The following is a 19,806-nucleotide window of genomic DNA, read 5'->3' as shown; positions in this document are numbered from 1 at the left end:
AAATCCCAGCTTGCACACGCCATGAGTTAGGAAACTCCCCGGACTGGAATGAAAGCCAAAGAATGACACTAGTTCCACAAATGACAGCTTCCCACGCTTGGAAAGTCCCCGGATAGATTACAATGAATAACCTTTATCATACGAGAAACGAATCGTCATGAATGTATAAAGAAATTCATGCATAGGATATTCTAAATAAATTGGTCAAAACTATTTTTAATTCGTATTAAACATTACCACGTCATATACAATTACACGTACTGCGCAAGCGCAGATCTAGTTTAGCCGGCGCCATGGTACAGTCGAGGTAAGGGAGCGCTGCGGCTGTGTTTCTCTGTGTAGCTTGTGATTCCCGCGTTTTATATCGCTACGGTGGATTTTTATTGACGATTAAGCGGAAGAATGCGGCGGTGGCAGGAAAACGAGAAAAAAAAATCGGACGCAAAGGCATAGAGAGAAAATGGTCGCGGCGTTCCCTGTTGGAGTAAGCTTACTTTAGGGAAGCGATACCAGTTGTGCTCCGCAACCGGGCATACCCGGGTGCAAGTAATTTCTTTGGGCACAGGTTTAAATGGACAGGACGTATTGGCATGCGTCACGCCCCGCCCCCGCTCACAAGGTTTTCTATAAATTGTTTGTGCGACACAGTTTCTCCCTCAGAAAGTAAGAGAGCTCTGTCTCCAGCCCGTCGCCCTCCCTCCCATCAGCACAGGGTGTGGGCGCTGCTGAAATAGTTGTTACGTAAGTAATTTCCTTGCTCCCTTCTGTGATTGGGCAGCTTGCGGGTTCCCCGCCCCTTCTGTGATAGGCAGCTTGCGGTTTTCCCCGCCCCCTTCTGTGATAGGCAGTTATGAACAATGCAGCCTGAGTCTATTGGCGGATTGGTTGTGGGAGCGATGTCAATCTTTTTTTCGCTTGTAATGGCTTTTGCTGTACCGGACGATGTTACGAAGTTACGATGGAGGCTGCTAATGAAAGAATTGTTAGCATGATATAACCGTGTGGCATTGTTTGTACAGTAGCTTCTAGCGATACGTGGCAGCTTGGCCCCTGCTCCACATGAAGGCTGTGTGTAGCGACCCCCTTGCCTCTGTGTGTGGCTGCCCCAAGGGTGACTAAACGGAATGTCTAGTTATTTTAACTACTCTTTGTGCTTTTTCTTTTTTTAACCAATAGATATTTTTGTAATACAGCTCTCTGGTTTAAAAAGAATGCTTGTTGCTATGGCTTTGTTAGGTTGGCAACCAGACTATGGTACTTATGAGGGAATAAAGGCAGAAGGTGCTAAAGAAAATCTAGCCTTGGGATTGATCTCCTTTTCTACCAATAAAAGAGGAATAATTGGAAGTTGTCTCACAGTATGGATAATACCAAATGGATTAATGCTATAATGTAATTGTATAGCTTATTTCCCCTTTAAACATCCAGCTCAGCTCATGTTCCTGAATGGTACCTCACAAGCAGTCATCTAATGGATTTCTGTCACCATAAGATCATACAAATGGTTACTTGTAATAGAATGACCTATTAGCAGCTTTTTTTTTTAATTATTTGCCATTCTTTTTCTGCTTATTTCAGGAAAGCCAAAGAACATACGCTCTGTGAGGCTAAAGTTCTAAGGTTGCTTTGTATTATACTTTTTTAAATTCAGCCCCTGTCCTATTAATCTTCCAGTCTGGCTTTCAAACCACTGCCTGGTTGCTAGGCTAAACTGAAACACTAGCTGGTTTCTAAAGTAAATTGGAACACTTACTGCTCAGCACCCAGATGGCTGCCTCAATTCTACACTGAAAAAAAACAAAATGAAGCCTAATTGCAAATTGTTTCTAAATACCACTGTCTACATCTAAAGCTGGCCATACACGCACCGATAATATCGTATGAAACCTTGTTTCGTACGATATTCGGTGCGTGTATGGCATGTTGGCGAGCTGAATGGTGTGTGGCGGATCTGGCGATGTTTCGTGCGACCGATGGTTGCATGAAAGATCGTCAGATCGCCACGTGTGTGGCCACCTTAAAGGAACAGTAACACCAAAAAATTTATATATTTTAAAGAAATTAAACTATAATGTACTGCTGCCCTGCACTGGTAAAAGTTTTATGTTTGCTTCAGAAACATTACTAGAGTTTATATAAACCCTGGTGTGTAGCCATGGGGGCAGCCATTCAAAAGAAGAAAAGGCACAGGTTATACAGCAGCTAACAGATAAACCCTGTAGAATACAATGGTGTCTTATCTGTTATCTGCTATGTAACCTGTGCCTTTTTTCCAGCTTGAATGCTGCCCCCATGGCTACACAGCAGCTTATTTATATAAACTATAGTAGTGTTCCTGAAGCAAACACACCAGTTTTACCAGTGCAGGGCCACAGCACATTATATTTCCATTACTTTAAAACACTTTTATTTTTTGGTGTTACTGTTCCTTTAAGGGTGAAGACACACAGAGCTACTAGAAGCAGCTACTTGTCAGACAATGCTGATCATTTACTGATAATTGTCTTTTTTTTAAAAGGTGTTTATTTTTCATTTTAAGAACAATACAACATATACAGACATTAGCTACAAACAATGTAGCTGTTAACTTTTGCAGTCAAATTAGCAAGGTACAGTACAAAGAATTGTTGTTGTTTTATTGTTTCAGCTGTTATAGGATCATATACATTTACCATAGCTTACTATCGGTCTGGATTCAATCATTTCTGTTAGATGGTAGTTATGTTTTAGATTGCGGGTCATCGCTACCCATTCTGCTATTGTGGGTGCAATAGGACTCATCCATTTCATGATAAGTAATTTTTTTGCGTAGAACAGTGTTGCCCTCATTAAGTTTCTGGGTTGATTTTGTGGAACTAGCTCGTCTATCAGACCTAGGAGGCATACTTCTGGGGTCCTGACTCTAGGTAGGATTAGTTGTTCGTTGAGATATTGTATGATTCCAGACCAGTAGTTAGCTATGTGGATGCAGTCCCATACCATATGGATAAATCCTGCGTTGACATTGTGACATTTAGGACATTCTGCATTTGGTGATCTGCCCATAGCTTTAAGTCTGGTTGGGGTGATATATACTTGGTGGTAGAATTTGAATTGTATAACTCTATCTCTAGTGGCTATGAGAAAATCGTATATGTGGTCCGTTGCTTCTTCCCATTGCTCCTCGTTTAGTTGTGGGAGTATCTGGTTCCATTTCATTTTAGCTTTATCAAATGGGGAGGGTGTTACTTTCAGTATAACTTTGTACAGTTGGGAGAGGAGTTTCTTCCCTCCCGGATCCCAGAGTCTTATTTCCCATGGGGTTGAGCTCGTGTCAATTGTTAGTGAACCAAATTGCGCTTTGAATACGTGCCTTAATTGAAGGTATCTATAAAACTGCAAGTTTGGCTTCTCCAATTTCTCTTTGAGTATATTGAATTGGACAAAGATACCATTAATTAGCACATCCGAGAGCCATTTTACCCCATTGGCTGGCCAGTATTGGAAATCAGGCAATTCCTTAAAGTGTTGTAAGTTAGTATTATTCCATAGTGGCATTTGTAGTGAATGACCCTTGATGTTTACTCTGTTTTGCTTTATCAATTTAGCCCATGCTGTCATTGGGGTAGTAAGTACTTCTGGAAGAGGTATTATGTCCCTCTTTTTCCTATACGGTGCATTACGGAGTGCTTCCAATGAACCAATTAGGTTCCCATGTAATGCTGTGAGTGGGTTGTCAGGATCTGGGTTGAACTCTGATAATTGTCTTTACGTGAGTTTTAGCAGAGGCAATTCTCAGTATTGTCTGTGGCAGGGGATTTTCTGGAGTTTAGTAGCCTTGAAAAAGTAGCTGCTACTAGTAGCCCAGTGTGTGTTCACCCTAAAGGTGGCCATACACGGACCGATTTTTTACTTACAAACGACCGATTCGCGAACGATCCGATGCTATCGTTAAGTTATCGTATAGTTGGTGGTGTACGAACGATCGTCGGCCCACTAAACGAGCCGACATTATCGTCCCCAAAATCGATCGGCCAGGTTTAAAAATTTTGGTCGTTTAACGATAAAATCTGCCAGTTGGTGTGAGTGTCAGACATTTGTCTTTCAACGATTGTTCTCTGCGCATGTCACGATTGCCAGCAGCGGAAGTCAACGACATTCGATCGTACGTAGATGTACGATCGTAGGTATTTTACGATAATGATGCGACAAAATCTTTCCCGAATTATCGTTGCCCGTGGATGGCATATCGTATGGGAACTCGATCGCCATACGATCGTTTGTCGATATAATCGTTCATCGCACAACGAGCGAAATCGCCTCGTGTATGTTTATAAAACCTGAGCCATTTCTACGGGCAGAGTATGGAACAGAGTAGGGTGGGTCGTAGGAGCTTGGGATCTTGTTTTTGCTATTGCAGCAGCACATTCCTTTCGTGATAGGCGTTTGCAGGCTTTCCCTTCTGGGGCCCCATAGGAAATCTGCAATGTAAAGTTGTGCTTGAGTTCTGCACTGAGAGGGGAGACATATTAGATTTTATCATCATGCCTAAAACTCTTTTCTCTGGGGGGGGAGACAGCTGTGTTTCTTATGGCAGTGTCACTCCTGTTTATTGGCAGCACACCATGGGCTGCCTGTTAAAGGGGACGTTGACCCAAACGGTAAAATTTATAGCTAGAGAGAATGCACAAAATGCATATGTGATTTGTACACTGTGCCTTTCCCCAAGCCAGGGGACTGGCTGCATTGCTCTAACAATGTATCTAAAGTTGGATGTAAACCCCTCCACCTCAACAGATAAGGGGGTTTCACTGCTCCTTTAATATTGGGAATATAAGGGATGAGATTACCTTGTAGCCTAAATGATCTCTGCACAGGCTTCTAGTTAGTTATGAGCCTCTGCACAGGCTTCTAGTTAGTTATGAGCCTCTGCACGGGCTGCTAGTTAGCTATGAGCCTCTGCACGGGCTGCTAGTTAGCTATGAGCCTCTGCACGGGCTGCTAGTTAGCTATGAGCCTCTGCACGGGCTGCTAGTTAGCTATGAGCCTCTGCACGGGCTGCTAGTTAGCTATGAGCCTCTGCATGGGCTGCTAGTTAGCTATGAGCCTCTGCACGGGCTGCTAGTTAGCTATGAGCCTCTGCACGGGCTGCTAGTTAGCTATGAGCCTCTGCACGGGCTGCTAGTTAGCTATGAGCCTCTGCACGGGCTGCTAGTTAGCTATGAGCCTCTGCACGGGCTGCTAGTTAGTTATGAGCCTCTGCACGGGCTCCTAGTTAGTTTATGAGTATTCTGACTGATAGTGGGACCAGGGGTAAAAATTACCCTTTAGTTATAACCTTTACCTGTAATTAAATATGTCCTGTCCTGATTAAATATATCATTGCAGAAAATGTATTTATGGTGAACTGCATTTTTCCATTGGCAGATTTTTTTGCGAAATTCGGTGTGGAAAAAGTTTGCCGTGTGTCAAAAAAAAAAGTTAAAAAAGTTAAAAAAGGTGTGGTTGCATGTAAAAAGTCGAGTGTCAAAGTCTTTCTTTGTAAAGGGATATTGACATTTTTCCACATTTGTTAGAAATATGTTACTATCCAATTAATAAACTATCTGACTTTCTCAGAAAACCATTACTGGCCTGTGTTGGTGACTGACCCAGCGTCTCTCCACGTGGCACTAGGAGGGTAGCACAAAGCCCTGATAGGCTGGGGTGTTGTTTACATTTGTCATCAGCTGACAGTCCCATGGTTAAACACGTGAACACTTGTGTTTAGATTGACTTTTTAATTGTGATCACAAATCCCCATGTGCAATTGCCTAAATAAGAATTGCAGCTGTTGGCACTAATACAATTAGATTGGAGCTGGAGATTGTAAATCTGATAATTTGTCAAATATATGTTATTCCAGCATTGTTAATTAATACCCTTTTATAGGACAAATATGTTAAACGTAACTAACTCAGAGTCTTTTGCCCACTCCTCTAGGTGCTGATGTCTCACCGACCAATGCGGTGATCTGGAGAAGAATTTTGTTTTTCTCTACTGCTATTTACATTATACTATGGCTTGCTAAACCCTTACAAAAGGAAGGGGGCATCTTTCTTAGGGGTACTAAATACCACCACTTTAGTTATAGTTAATACAGAAAGCGTAGCATTTATGGCCATAATGGATTATAGAGTATTTCTTACAATGAAATGTAGCAATCAACTTAAAAAAGATCTTAGCACTGAAGAGCTAGCGTTTTACTATCCTACCTGAATTGTATATAAGAGAAAGAATAGAGTGTAGGTAGAAGTAAGAGCTCCCAGTGTGCATGCCACCATAAGATTGTGCTGGCTAACTAGATGTGGTTCAGTAGCACTGAAATCTTTGCATTCACTGCATGTTTTTATTAGAACTGTGTTGCAGAATAGGAAACGTAACTGATAATATAGTAACTATCTCCCTAGGAAAGATGCCCCCTTCCTTCCCTTTCACAAACCATGGCAAATGAGATTTTGGACAGACGCCCAGACCTTGCTAAGAGGTTGAAGTCAAACCCAAGCATGTGCAAAATTACCTTGGAATTCTCATGTGAACTCTACCGTCTCTCTACATTTAGCTCCTTTCCAAGCAATACACATGTGTCTGAGCGCAACCTTGCAAAAGCTGGTTTTTATTACACCGGGCAAGATGACAAGGTCAAGTGCTTTACCTGCGGCTTGATGCTTGATAATTGGAAGAAAGGTGACAATGCATTTGAAAAGCACAAAAAGTTGTATCCCAGCTGTAGTTTTATTCAGAATGTCCCTTCAGTGAATCTTGGCGCATCTCTGTACTCTGCCTTCTCACCACCTGCCTCCAACAGTACATCCATGCCTGCTGCTTCTGCTGAAAATGACAAAGTTGAGGCAATCACTTTGAAATATAGTAGCATTCCCCAAGATCCAGTCACGCTAAGGGGCATTGAGGATCTGTCGCACGTCAGGATCAGTGAATACATGTATACAGAAGAAGCCAGGCTTAACAGTTTCCAAGAGTGGAGCAATATGTTCCTTACTCCTGCTGAACTCGCAAAAGCTGGCTTTTATTTTGTTGGGCCCGGAGACAAAGTCGCCTGCTTTACCTGTGATGGGAAATTGAACAACTGGGAGCCAAATGACAATGCCATGTCAGAGCACAGACGACATTTTCCCAATTGCCCCTTTGTGAAGTCCTCTACAAGGGTTTCCTCAAGGTTCAGCGTTTCAAATGTCAGCATGCAGGCCTCCTCGGCTCGACTCAAAACTTTTGCCAGTTGGCCGCCCAGAATTCCCATAAGCCCAACACGGCTCGCAGAGGCTGGATTCTACTACGTTGGTAGGTATTTGCCTTATTGGAATCCTATAACGGACATCCTTCCCAAACTAGTTGCCTTAGGGTTCGTTGGCCAATACATTTTGAGCATAAGTTTTACTAATTTTGTACATGCTGAACAGCCATACCTGGGTGCTTAGGCTGTCACCCTGTGTACAATGAGCCTTAGGTAGTTAACCATGTATTGCTTCCCAACCAAAGCAGTTAACCTGTGAGTGGTCGGTAGACCACAAATTACATTTATCCAAAGGACTGAAATATATTAATTATTTTTTTACCCCTGTTTAAAGGGAGAAATGACGATGTTAAGTGCTTTTGCTGTGACGGAGGCCTTCGTTGCTGGGAGTCTGGAGATGACCCATGGGTTGAACATGCAAAATGGTTTCCTAGGTTTGTGTCTGTAATATTCTCATTTACATTGATACTTGAACACTGAAACTGTATATCAAATGGAATTTGGCACGGTCAGGAAGGCTAGTTGTGTAAGCTCGCTTCATTCAGTTGGTGCAGGGGTTTTCAACCTGCTTAGGCTTAAACTCTTATTTGTTCTCAGACATGTTAAGGGCCACCATATCTCATAGCAAACAAACATATTCTAAAATGCCCAAACACCTTTTTGGTATCCATCCTGACAATTCACCGAGTGAATGGTTAGTAAGTAATTGGGAAGCAGAAACCCTTGTTATAACTTGCCAGCACTCTTGCCAACACCTCTAAATCATGTGTCACAGCCATTAGTCACTAATAAATGCCTGCAGCATACAGATAGTCAATTCTGCCTTTTACCAACATGTTCGTCTTTTAAATAGCATTTTGGTTATAACCTATAGTCGCGTTCTATTAAAACATATAATTTTTTACCTCCTTAGGTGTGAGTATTTGTTGCATATAAGAGGTCAAGATTATGTTCGAGAGGTTCAAGAAAGATATCCACATCTTCTTGATCAGGTAAAGATATTCTTATGGGGTTCTTTAAAAAGCTGTAGTATTTATCACAAATCTGGTAACGTTAGATGCATTTTGCACAGAAAAACACGAGGTTTAATGACACTTGATGGTTTTTTTTGTCTTCGTTAGTTGCTGTCATCTTCAGAAAACCAAAATGAAGCAAAGAACATACCCAGTAAGTGCATTAGTTTGATATTTATCTGTTTTCAGGAGTTGTTTATGCTGTGCTGTAATTCAGATAATGTTAGAAACTGTATAAATTGGCCAATATGAAAGCAAACTCCCTGTTGCTTAGGGCTCTGGCACACGGGGAGATTAGTCGCCCGCGACAAATCTCCCTGTTCGCTGGCAACTAATCTCCCCGAGTTGCCATCAGAGAGCCATCAGTTGCCATCCCACCGGCGAACATGTAAGTCGCTGGTGGGATGGCACACGCGGCGGCGCAATTTCGGCAAATCGCCGAAAATGCCTCGCAAAGGCAACTTCTGTGATTTGCCGAAATCGCCTGCGCAGCGTGTACCACCCCACCAGCGACTTACATGTTCGCCGGTGGGATGGTAGTTCGGGGAGATTAGTCGCCCGTGACAAGGGAGATTTGTTGCAGGCGACTAATCTTCCCCGTGTGCCAGAGCCCTTACTTTTATTCTAACCACAGTAGTGCTTGATAACAACAAACTTTAATGCTAAGTCAAGAATTACCACGAGAAATAGGAGAATAGAAATTACATTCTTTTGTTTAATATAAAAACTTGAAAGTTGGGCTATTTTCACTGATATTACCTTCCTCCTTTCATTAGAAACAGGGAAATATTTTTTCAGGGCTCCCTATCTCTCTCCTCTGAGAAGCAGCCTTTGAACAGCTCATTATCAGGGGCTTCTGAGCTGGTAATTAGTTTTATCAGGTCTTTAGGACTAGGAATTGCTGAAGTGAAACTGGCTTCATATTCTTTAGTGCCAGAAATAACAGAAACCATAGATACTGCTCGCATATGCAGTTTTGCACCAAATTCCGCTTAGTGTGACAATCTCTGTCGGGTTATTTTGAGGGAAAACAATACAATTTGCAGAGTTGCAAGTTTTTTTTTTTTTTTTTTTATTTAGTGGTGAATCTAAACTATTTTTACATTTATATTACAGTTATTCGATTGGGAACGGAGAATAGCCAGGAAGATGAAATCATGATGAGCACTCCCATGGTTCAGACTGCCTTGGAGATCGGATTCAATAGAAGATTAGTAAAACGAACCGTTCAAAGTAAAATTTTGACATCTGGGGAAAATTATAGTCAGCTTGATGATTTAATAAGTGATCTCCTTATTGCACAAGAAGAACAGACCGAGGAAGAGCGAAACAGACAGGCAGAAGAAAACTCATTGGGTAAGTGGGTACATTTAGATTTCAGCCCCAAAACACACATTTGAGCCCTTTAGTGTTTAAAATACTCCTTGGGTGACATGCAGTTGCCATTCATATCAGTGACAGGTAGCATTAGGGGGGACACTATGGTGCCATGTACATTACATTTCTAAAAGGTGTTTAAATTATCATTGTTCCTTTGCTTTTGCAGACGATATCTCTGTAATACGAAAGAGCAGAATGGCTTTGTCACAGCACATAGCTAGCCGAAGCATTCCAATCCTGGATTATCTGCTCTCTTCCAACGATATCACCGCTGCTGAATACGAAGCCATAAAGCTGAAAACACAGCCTATTTTGCAGGCACAAGAAATGATTGAAACTATAATAACTAAAGGAAAAACAGCAGTTCAGACATTGAAAAACTGTCTCCAGAAACACGATCCAAATCTCTTCAGACAACTATTCAGTAAGTTTATTAAAAAAGAAGTGGATACATATCTGTTTGAAAGACATCAACTTCTGGGTAGCTAAGGCAATTAGCAGAGTTTTGGCCTGATGAAGTTGTGTAGCACTGTGTCCAGAAAGGGTTAATGTTGTCTGAGAGGCCTTCCAAGTGGCCCCCTTTATTTGAGGGTTGGCAGTATATTTTGCCACTTATCACAGACATTTTGCAGTGGAGGTTGCATGAAGACCACCTGTACAAAATTATTAGAACTAGTCATACATCCTTCATGCAGTCACACTGGGCAATTTTGTAGTTGTGTCTTCATCCTGTTGTTTACTATTGCCTCTACACATATGTGTCCATTGCTAGACCAACTGGTTGGATTATCCATTATTATGAGATTATAACATATTACAAGTGTACAAAGGTATCATTAGTGTTCTTACAATAGAGTTTGTAATGGCTAAAGTTGATGGGAGTATAGACAAGCCTATGTATGATATGTTGCTATTCAAAAAGGAGCCTTTGATAATAAGATTATCATGTTAGATATGATTTACTGCATAGATGTCAGGCTAAAATGAAGTTGTGTGGGACTTTTTAATTTGCAACCACATTTATTTTGTTGAGTTGGTTTTAAATTCATGAAAATACTGTATGCACATGTTTGTTTATGCTTGCTTTAACATTTTATATTTTTCTTTGTTTCAGCTGAACAGTCTCTGAAATGCTTATCATTAGATGATTATTCAGGTAGGTTGATAGATTTATTAAGTTTTGTACACAGTATCTATTATTTTCCAGTTTTTTTTATTGAGCTCAGTTAGTGTTGGACCAAACATTTATTCCACTGGTGAGAAAATGTGAATACCACACAATGCAGCCAGCAACTGCACACACTGGGCTATTTTAGCCCAAGACTGTGCCCATGAGTGGGTTTGGCCAAGGTTCTGCCCCTAGGAACGGGTAGATGCCTCAGACAGTATGTGTTTTCTCTGTCGCCTGAAGGACATTCGGTATGACCTGGCGGGTTTGAAATCACGTTGGGTGGAGATTGTATCATTGTGTTGATGTGATCCTCTCAAAACTGGTCTGCATAGGGGGGCAATGATTGGATCAGCAAAGCAGATCCAACTAGTGGAACTGTTCATATATGACCACCTTACATCATACATTTTCAAACTTTAATGTTTGTTTGTTGTGCCTCAGGCATTGCTCTGATCACTTTAACTCTCTAACAACTAAATTAGACTATACATACACTTTACCTAAAAGGTTGGCTTAACGTCCTTTTTGTCTTCTAAAACAAGAACATTGTCCTTGCCATAAAGACAGTGCTGCTTCTTTATGCCAAAAATGTATGTGTGTGTATATATACCAAATTTAGTGGCAAGAAATCACTTTTCCCCTACAAGCACAGAAAGGGATTGTAAGTTTAAGTAAATTCAGAGGTTACATGTGACATTTTTTTCCTGTTCCTATTCTTTTCTCCTTTTTTTCTCTTTCAAGTCAGCATTCTGTGTCTCATTATTTTTTTTTTTTTTTTCTAAAGATTTATCTATGGAAGAACAACTAAGGAGGCTACAAGAAGAACGAACCTGTAAAATATGTATGGATCAGGAGGTTTCAATTGTCTTCATACCCTGTGGCCATCTGGTAGTTTGTAAGGATTGTGCCCCTTCGCTCAGGAAGTGCCCAATATGCAGAGGCACAATTAAAGGCACTGTTCGGACTTTCCTTTCATGAACTGGTACAGGGATCGTTCAACACATCTCGATTGCCTTAGAAGAATGCAGTTATGATCCAATTATTACCTTTATTAAAGGTATTTGGGACATTGCTTTATACAATACAATAAAACAATGTGTTTGACTATATCATACATGGCTATTGTAGCTTACAGTGTTCCTGCAGAAATACCGGGAAGTGCATTATAGTGCATAATTATGAGATCTTTCTGTAGCCCTGGTGGATGATTGCCCATTATCCATTCTAGCCGCTTGTTACAGGATTATAACATATTAAAGGGTTTACATTAATGCCCAATAGATAATTGATATTCCATGAGGGAGACTGCAAGAATGTGTGGGGGTTGCATGTCTGCCATGCACAGTCTTTATTCTGGTGTCACTTTAGAATTCAAACCTTTTGGGAGGATTGGGCTCAAACCCATAGGCAAAAGTTACAAATTAAATGTAATTGCTTTAGAACTATGATCCCCAACCAGTAGCTCGTGAGCAACATGTTGCTCACCAGTCCTTTGGATGTTGGACTCAAACCAGGTGCTTATTTTTGAATTTCTGGCTTTTAGCCAATCAGAGCCCCTATTTGTAACCCCAGAAACTTTTTTTATGCTTGTGTTGCTCTCCAACTCTATTTACATTTGAATGTGGCTCACAGGTAAAAAAAAAGGTTGGATATCCCTGCTTTAGAAGGCATTTGTATACCCAACTTGTTCTGTCATATGGACTTCTCTCTGCCGAGCACGTCCCTGCCCTTTTTTGGCTTTTCTTAAAGCTACGGACCATATAAGCTTTTTTTTTTTTTTTCCCCCCCCCACTTCATTTGGCTGAAATATTTAAAAAATAGACGGGGGGGGAAGGCAAAGAAAAGACTCCGGTTTGTCTGACTTGAGGCAGAAGCTGCAATTACTGTACTGGTCTGTAAAAGGAAAAAATGTGCACTTTGCTTTATATCCATATATATGACTTCTGAACACTCTACTGCAGGGTTTAAAGGTTTCCTGCCCTTAGGAGGAAATATGGATACTCTGAATTTTTTGAAGAGTACTTATCAGTGGGTGTTAGTTAGGGTTCATCATTTAATAATTACACTTCTAAAAATCCCATAGAAATTAAAAGGTGAATGTTTTTTTTTCTTTTCACATTTTGAAAAATCTGCCACTTAGTGTGATTGTCCTGGTTTCTTTATTCCTGTTTGTGGTTGCTAAGCCCTCTCTGCCCATGTCTTTCCAACAAGGGCCACTACCTAAATTCTTTTTCTCTAAGTTCTGTGTCTTTTGTTTGGGGGGGGGGGGGGCTACTCTCCTTTTAACTTTGCCCTTCTTGTTTGGGGGTATTTGCTGTTCTGGAACAATGCCAGGACCACAGGCTATAGGGGATTGCATATTTAAGTTCAGTTTTCTATTAGTAAGGAATTTTTCACTAGAAATCTTCAATTAATGTGGCTTACCAAATGATTACTCCTCTTTTCTCTTCTTGCACCTGTTTTGCCTTCTTCCATCTGTGCAAACTCCCCACCTCATTTCCCTTCCCCTTCTTCCCTGTCATTACTGCCATTAGAACTTTCCCCCTTGTTCCTACATGTCACTTATTATTTGTGCCCTCTCTTCCCTGTTTGTTTCAACCTCTTACCTCCTGATCAGCCTTCTACTCTTTACTTTTTTTCCTTCATTATGTTGCCCCTTTTCTACTCTTCCTCCTCGCCTCCTATTACTACTTGCCCTTGCTTCTTTCTCTTCTGGGTTTATATTTTCTCCCACCTCTCTAACTTTCTGCCCTGCACTTCTCCACAACTGCCCATTCCCTTTCTTTCTCCCTTTATTTAATTCCCCCCTCTCCCTACCTTTTATGCTTCCCATTCTCCCCACCCTCTCTTCTCTGCCAGATTCTATTCACTTTCATTTCAGCTCTCTTCAATCTACTTTCTATGTTATTCCCCTGCTCCTATATATAACTATAGGCATCCTATTACTTTCATTTTTTCTGTATTCTCCCATTTTTTTGTGCCAGCAAATTCGTAACCCCCATTTCTCATCAGTGCCAACAGCCTCACTATCGCTCCTTTGTCCCTGAATTTCCCTGCTGTGTCATCCTTTCCTCTTATCTCTTCTCCAACATTTACTGAAACGGGTCAGTACAGGAGATTAGGACAGCCGGTTAATCACCAGAATAGCACTATAACCCCCCCCCCCCAAAAAAGAGGCAGGCTCCATTTTGTGGACACTGTTATTAAGGCAAGCTGTGCATCCTGCTAAAATCTTGTTTCTGTGCCAGTATGGGGGGACCTGATACCCATGCCCATGCACAATAACACTATTAGATGGTGAGGAGGGAGGGGGAATGTGGGAGTGCAGTGACGTCTAAGAAGTTCTGAATTGAAAGTGAAAGTAACTGTCTGCCCCACCTCTATGCCTAAGTATTAGAGGCTGGTCAGGCAATATATAATTGACAGCTGAGACTTTTAAATGCTTATATAATGGCTATGGATGTGGTAATAAAAAATTACTTTGGGATACATGTGAAAAGGGCTTTTATTATACAGCTTTTTATGTGAGGGTGACAGGTCCACTTTAAGCACAGCTAAATAATAATAATAATAAAATAGCTATAACTGCATTCTGAGCCAGTAGCATCGAAACTGAGTCATTAGCACAAACTATAAGGAATAAGATTAGGAACAATATACCGTATATACTCTAGTATAAGCCGATCCGAATACCTAAGCAAACTGGAAAAATGTATTGACTCGAGTATAACCCTAGGGTGGGAAAAGCAGCAGCTACTGCTAAGTTTCAATAATCAAAATAAATACCAATAAAATTACACTAAACGAGGCATCAGTGGGGTATATGTTTTTAAATATTTGATTCAAAGAAAAACAGTAAATTAGCTCTGTATGTGGAGAAGAGGGTCAACAAAAACAATATGGTATCAACAATGATAACTTACGAGTACTACCCCCTTAGCTCAATCAGCAACCAAGCTAAAACACAAAGAGTTAAAATCCTTCAAAACTATATATAGTTTATATATTACATTACATTACATTAACATTTATTTATAAAGCGCCAACATATTCCGCAGCGCTGTACAATAATATATAGAATATAAAGTGCAATGTCTAGTGCAGAATGGGACAGGCAAGATGGTAGATGAAGATGAATTTGAGAGTGAGCCAGGGCACTGAAGGGTCTGATTGCAGGTGGCCTAATTTGCAAACAAAGGGCAGAGGGTGCTAGTCTGGAGGGACCCGACTCGAGTATAAGCCGAGGGTGACTTTTTCAGCACATTTTGGGTGCTGAAAAACTAGGCTTATACTCGAGTATATACAGTATTCAAGCAATGTTTCTGTTGCACCAATACAAACATTATACAGGTATGGGATCCCTTATCGGGAAACCCATTATCCAGAAAGCTCTGAATTATGGAAAGCCATACACTCAATTGTAACCAAATAATTCAGAATTTTAAAACTGATTTCCTTTTTCTCTGTAATAATAAAACAGTACCTTTTATAATTGATCCCAACTGAGATATAATTACCCCTTATTGGGGCAGAACAGCCCTATTGGGTTTATTTAATGGTTAAATGATTCCCTTTTCTCTGTAATAATAAAACAGTACCTTTTATAATTGATCCCAACTGAGATATAATTACCCCTTATTGGGGGCAGAACAGCCCTATTGGGTTTATTTAATGGTTAAATGATTCCCTTTTCTCTGTAATAATAAAACAGTACCTGTACTTGATCCCAACTAAGGTATAATTACCCCTTATTGGGGGCAGAACAGCCCTATTGGGTTTATTTAATGGTTAAATGATTCCCTTTTCTCTGTAATAATAAAACAGTACCTGTACTTGATCCCAACTAAGATATAATTACCCCTTATTGGGGGCAGAACAGCCCTATTGGGTTTATTTCATGGTTAAATGATTCCCTTTTCTCTGTAATAATAAAACAGTACCTGTACTTGATCCCAACTAAGATATAATTACCCCTTATTGGATGCAAAACAGTCCTATTGGGTTTAATCAATGTTTTATTAATTTTTTAGTAGACTTAAGGTATATAGATCCAAATTACGGAAAAAAACCCTATCCGGAATACCCTTGGTCCCGAGCATTCTGGATAATGGGTCCAATACCTGTAGTTGCTCTTTAAAAAAAAATGTAAAATCATTGTAAGTGTAATCATTGCAGCGCTGCACTTTGGCACAGTTCACTGTGCATGCTGTTCTTACATATAACCTGCATGACTTGTTTCTGTTCCAGAACAATTATTTTGAATACAGAGCAAAATTTTTTAGGCTTTGAACCAGTCTGGTTGAAATAGACGCTGTGCGGTTCTGTCTTTTTTTTTTTTTTTTTCGGAAAAACAGAAACCAATACATGGCAGTATTGTGGTGCCCCCAGTAGTGTGGGAATGCTGAGCATTACTGCTTTACTGTGTGCCAGCAAAATACCGAGAGAATTCCCTCACTCCGTTGTGCTCTGCAGCTGGTACCCTGGGTGCATCTCTAGGGGCAATGAGTTGCTGAATAACCTCTCTTGTACATGGGAACACACACCCATCTGTTCTGGTAGTTTCTTCTCCAGTAACTTATATGTGTGTTTGCCCAGTGCAAACCCCCCTTATTGGGGGCAGAACAGCCCTACTGGCAGAACAGCCCTACAGGGGAGTCCTGTTAGGTATGTTATTTACATTTGTCTTTGCCCATTTTAATAGCAATGGTGTATAACAGATGGAATTCATTTGTATTTGGCTTCAATGAGTCAATGTTGCATATTTATCTAAGGGTTAAAATAGAGTTCACCACAGTTTGTGAAAGAGAAACTCAGCAGCTCTCTGTATGTTCAGGATTTTTAGAGGATTATACTTTCACCCTTGTAAAAAATACCAAGAAGTCCGGGAAGCCTGTGGCATTCCCCTCTGCTGAGCTCTCTTGTTACCCTTTAATCACAAAGGGAGGGGGTGGGGTAGGGCAGCAGGAATTTACACTGTGGGTTCTACCCTTGACTCATTATGATATGTATAACTTTATTCTCCACAGACGGGTGCAGACGGGTGCAGACAGTGCTAGAGACGTAGCCGTATATACTGACAGCTCATGTAATTACTCAGCTCTGCAGGGGAATTTCCAAGGCACCCCCTCTGCCAAAGGATAAGTACTCCTAGAAATGTGTCATAGGGAGGGAATCTGTATATTGGTTTAGACATTTATTTATGAAGAATGAATACCATGCTTTAGAATGCATAAGTCATAGTTTGACAATAAGATCAGTTCCTGACTTGCATGCTATTTCACTGCAGTCACTGTAATGCTATTTATGATGAACTCATGCAGCTGGACTGCGGAGGAGACTGCCACAAGCAGCACTTTCTGGCAGATAGGAATGGCAGATACTCCATGCAGATGGGGATCCAGCTGAAGGAATGCAAAGGTTTGGTTATTTTGTTTTTCACCCACAATTTAGCGCCATCTTCCCTTCCCCAGGAATTCAAACATAATTGTGGCCACAAAAGCTCTTTTGTTTAAAGGGGAAATTCACCTTGAAATTATAGGGAAACTCCACCCAAAATACCATAACAGGCGACATGCCTATTTATGTTATGCTTGTAACCATACCTATAATTAAAAGCAGTATCGGTCTGACTGTTTACATTCTGTGCACTGTTGGCTCCGACTCCTAAACAGCGTTGGGAGCCAATGGGTTGACAGAATTGAAATTAAACAAAAAAAAATGCAGATCACTGGGGGATTGTTTTAAATGATAGATTATAGCATGCTTGCTTATTGGAAAACCCGTTATCCAGAAAGCTCCACATTAAAGGAACAGTAACACCAAAAAATCAACGTGTATCAAGGTAATTAATATATTATATACTACTGCACTGGTAAAAGTTGTGTGTTTGCTTCAGAAAGACTGCTATAGTTTATATAAACAAAGCTGCTGGGGGCAGCCATTAAAATTGAAAACTGGAAAAAAAGGCACAGGTTTCATAGCAAATATTTTCTCTTTTTTTTTTTTGCTGTAATAATAAAACAGTACCTGTACTTGATCCCAACTAAGATATAATTACCCCTTATTGGGGCAGAACAGCCCTATTGGGTTTATTTCATGGTTAAATGATTCCCTTTTCTCTGTAATAATAAAACAGTACCTGTACTTGATCCCAACTAAGATATAATTACCCCTTATTGGGGCAGAACAGCCCTATTGGGTTTATTTAATGGTTAAATGATTCCCTTTTCTCTGTAATAATAAAACAGTACCTGTACTTGATCCCAACTAAGATATAATTACCCCTTATTGGGGCAGAACAGCCCTATTGGGTTTATTTCATGGTTAAATGATTCCCTTTTCTCTGTAATAATAAAACAGAACCTTGTAATTGATCCCAACTAAGATATAATTACCCCTTATTGGGGGCAGAACAGCCCTATTGGGTTTATTTCATGGTTAAATGATTCCCTTTTCTCTGTAATAATAAAACAGTACCTGTACTTGATCCCAACTAAGATATAATTACCCCTTATTGGGGCAGAACAGCCCTATTGGGTTTATTTCATGGTTAAATGATTCCCTTTTCTCTGTAATAATAAAACAGTACCTGTACTTGATCCCAACTAAGATATAATTACCCCTTATTGGGGGCAGAACAGCCCTATTGGGTTTATTTCATGATTAAATGATACCCTTTTCTCTGTAATAATTACATTACATTAACATTTATTTATGAAGCGCCAACATATCCCGCAGCGCTGTACAATAAGTGGGTTACATACATTGGACATACAAAGTAACATATAAAGCAATCAGTAACCGATACAAGGGGTGAAGAGGGCCCTGCCCAAAAGAGCTTACAATCTACAAGGAGAAAGGGTTGAGACACAAGGTGTGGGAATGGGCATGACAGAGTTGTGAGAGGTGGGGCACAGGGTATTGCTAAACTAGATTAGGGTAAGCCTCTCTAAATAAATGTGTTTTTAGAGATTTCTTGAAGGCAGAGAGATTGGGAGAAAGTCTGACAGTTTGTGGGAGCGAATTCCAGAGAAGGGGGGCAGCCCTTGCAAAGTCTTGAATGCGAGCGTGTGAGGAGGGAATGAGAGAGGAGTTGAGGAGCAGGTCAGTAGAGGAGCGTAACAAGCGGGTTGGATGGTACCTAGAGATGAGTTCAGAGATGTAGGGTGGGGCAGAGTTATGGACTGCTTTAAATGTGAGGGTCAATAGCTTGAATTTTATCCTGGATGGTAGGGGAAGCCAGTGCAGGGATTGGCAGAGTGGCATGGCAGAGGAGGAGCGGTTGGAGAGGTGTATGAGCCGGGCAGCAGTATTCATTAGGGACTGGAGAGGGGACAGTCTTTGGAGGGGAAGGCCAATTAATAGGGAGTTACAGTAGTCCAGGCGAGATATTATAAGAGAGTGAATAAGAATTTTGGCAGCATCTTGGGTGATAAATGATCGGATTTTGGAGATATTTCTTAGGTGAAAGTGACATGATTTGATAAGTGATTGGATATGAGGGGTGAAGGACAGGGCAGAATTAAGGATAACCCCAAGGCACCGGGCCTGGGAAGATGGGGTGATGGTAGAATTGTTAACCGTTATAGATACCTCGGGAACAATGTGGGCGTTGGATGGGGGAAAGAGAACCAGTTCAGTTTTAGAGAGGTTTAATTTGAGGTGACGTTGGGACATCCAAGTGGAGATAGCGGACAGGCAGGAAGAGACGCGAGTTAGAAGCTCTGGGTTGAGATCAGGAGAGGAAAGATAGATCTGAGTATCGTCAGCATAGAGGTGGTACTGAAAGCCAAAAGAACTGATTAGTTTGCCAAGTGAGGAGGTATAGAGAGAAAATAGTAAGGGGCCCAGGACAGAGCCTTGAGGAACCCCGACAGAAAGAGGCAAGGGAGAAGATGATTCCCCATTGTAAGAGACACTGAAGGATCGATCTGAGAGATAAGATGAAAACCAGGATAAGGCAGTGTCACGAA

General features: G+C 40.8%; 1 protein-coding gene across 4 annotated transcripts; it reads left to right on the top strand.

Annotated features, from left to right (window-relative positions):
- Positions 1-283: 283 nt before the first annotated feature.
- Positions 284-11,946, top strand: birc2 (baculoviral IAP repeat containing 2). 4 transcript variants are annotated; one of them, NM_001005449.1, is given in 10 exon segments: positions 673-741; positions 5,962-6,043; positions 6,435-7,317; positions 7,605-7,704; positions 8,184-8,262; positions 8,392-8,437; positions 9,400-9,639; positions 9,830-10,087; positions 10,778-10,819; positions 11,619-11,943. In NM_001005449.1, coding segments are annotated over 8 exon segments (1,815 nt in total). In that variant the 5' UTR covers positions 673-741; positions 5,962-6,043; positions 6,435-6,461; the 3' UTR covers positions 11,813-11,943.
- Positions 11,947-19,806: the final 7,860 nt, after the last annotated feature.

Source organism: Xenopus tropicalis, chromosome 2, assembly GCF_000004195.4.
Source record: "Xenopus tropicalis strain Nigerian chromosome 2, UCB_Xtro_10.0, whole genome shotgun sequence".
Lineage (NCBI taxonomy): Eukaryota > Metazoa > Chordata > Amphibia > Anura > Pipidae > Xenopus > Xenopus tropicalis.
The sequence above is the reverse complement of the archived record's forward strand: the minus strand, read 5'-3'. Positions and strand labels throughout refer to the sequence as shown.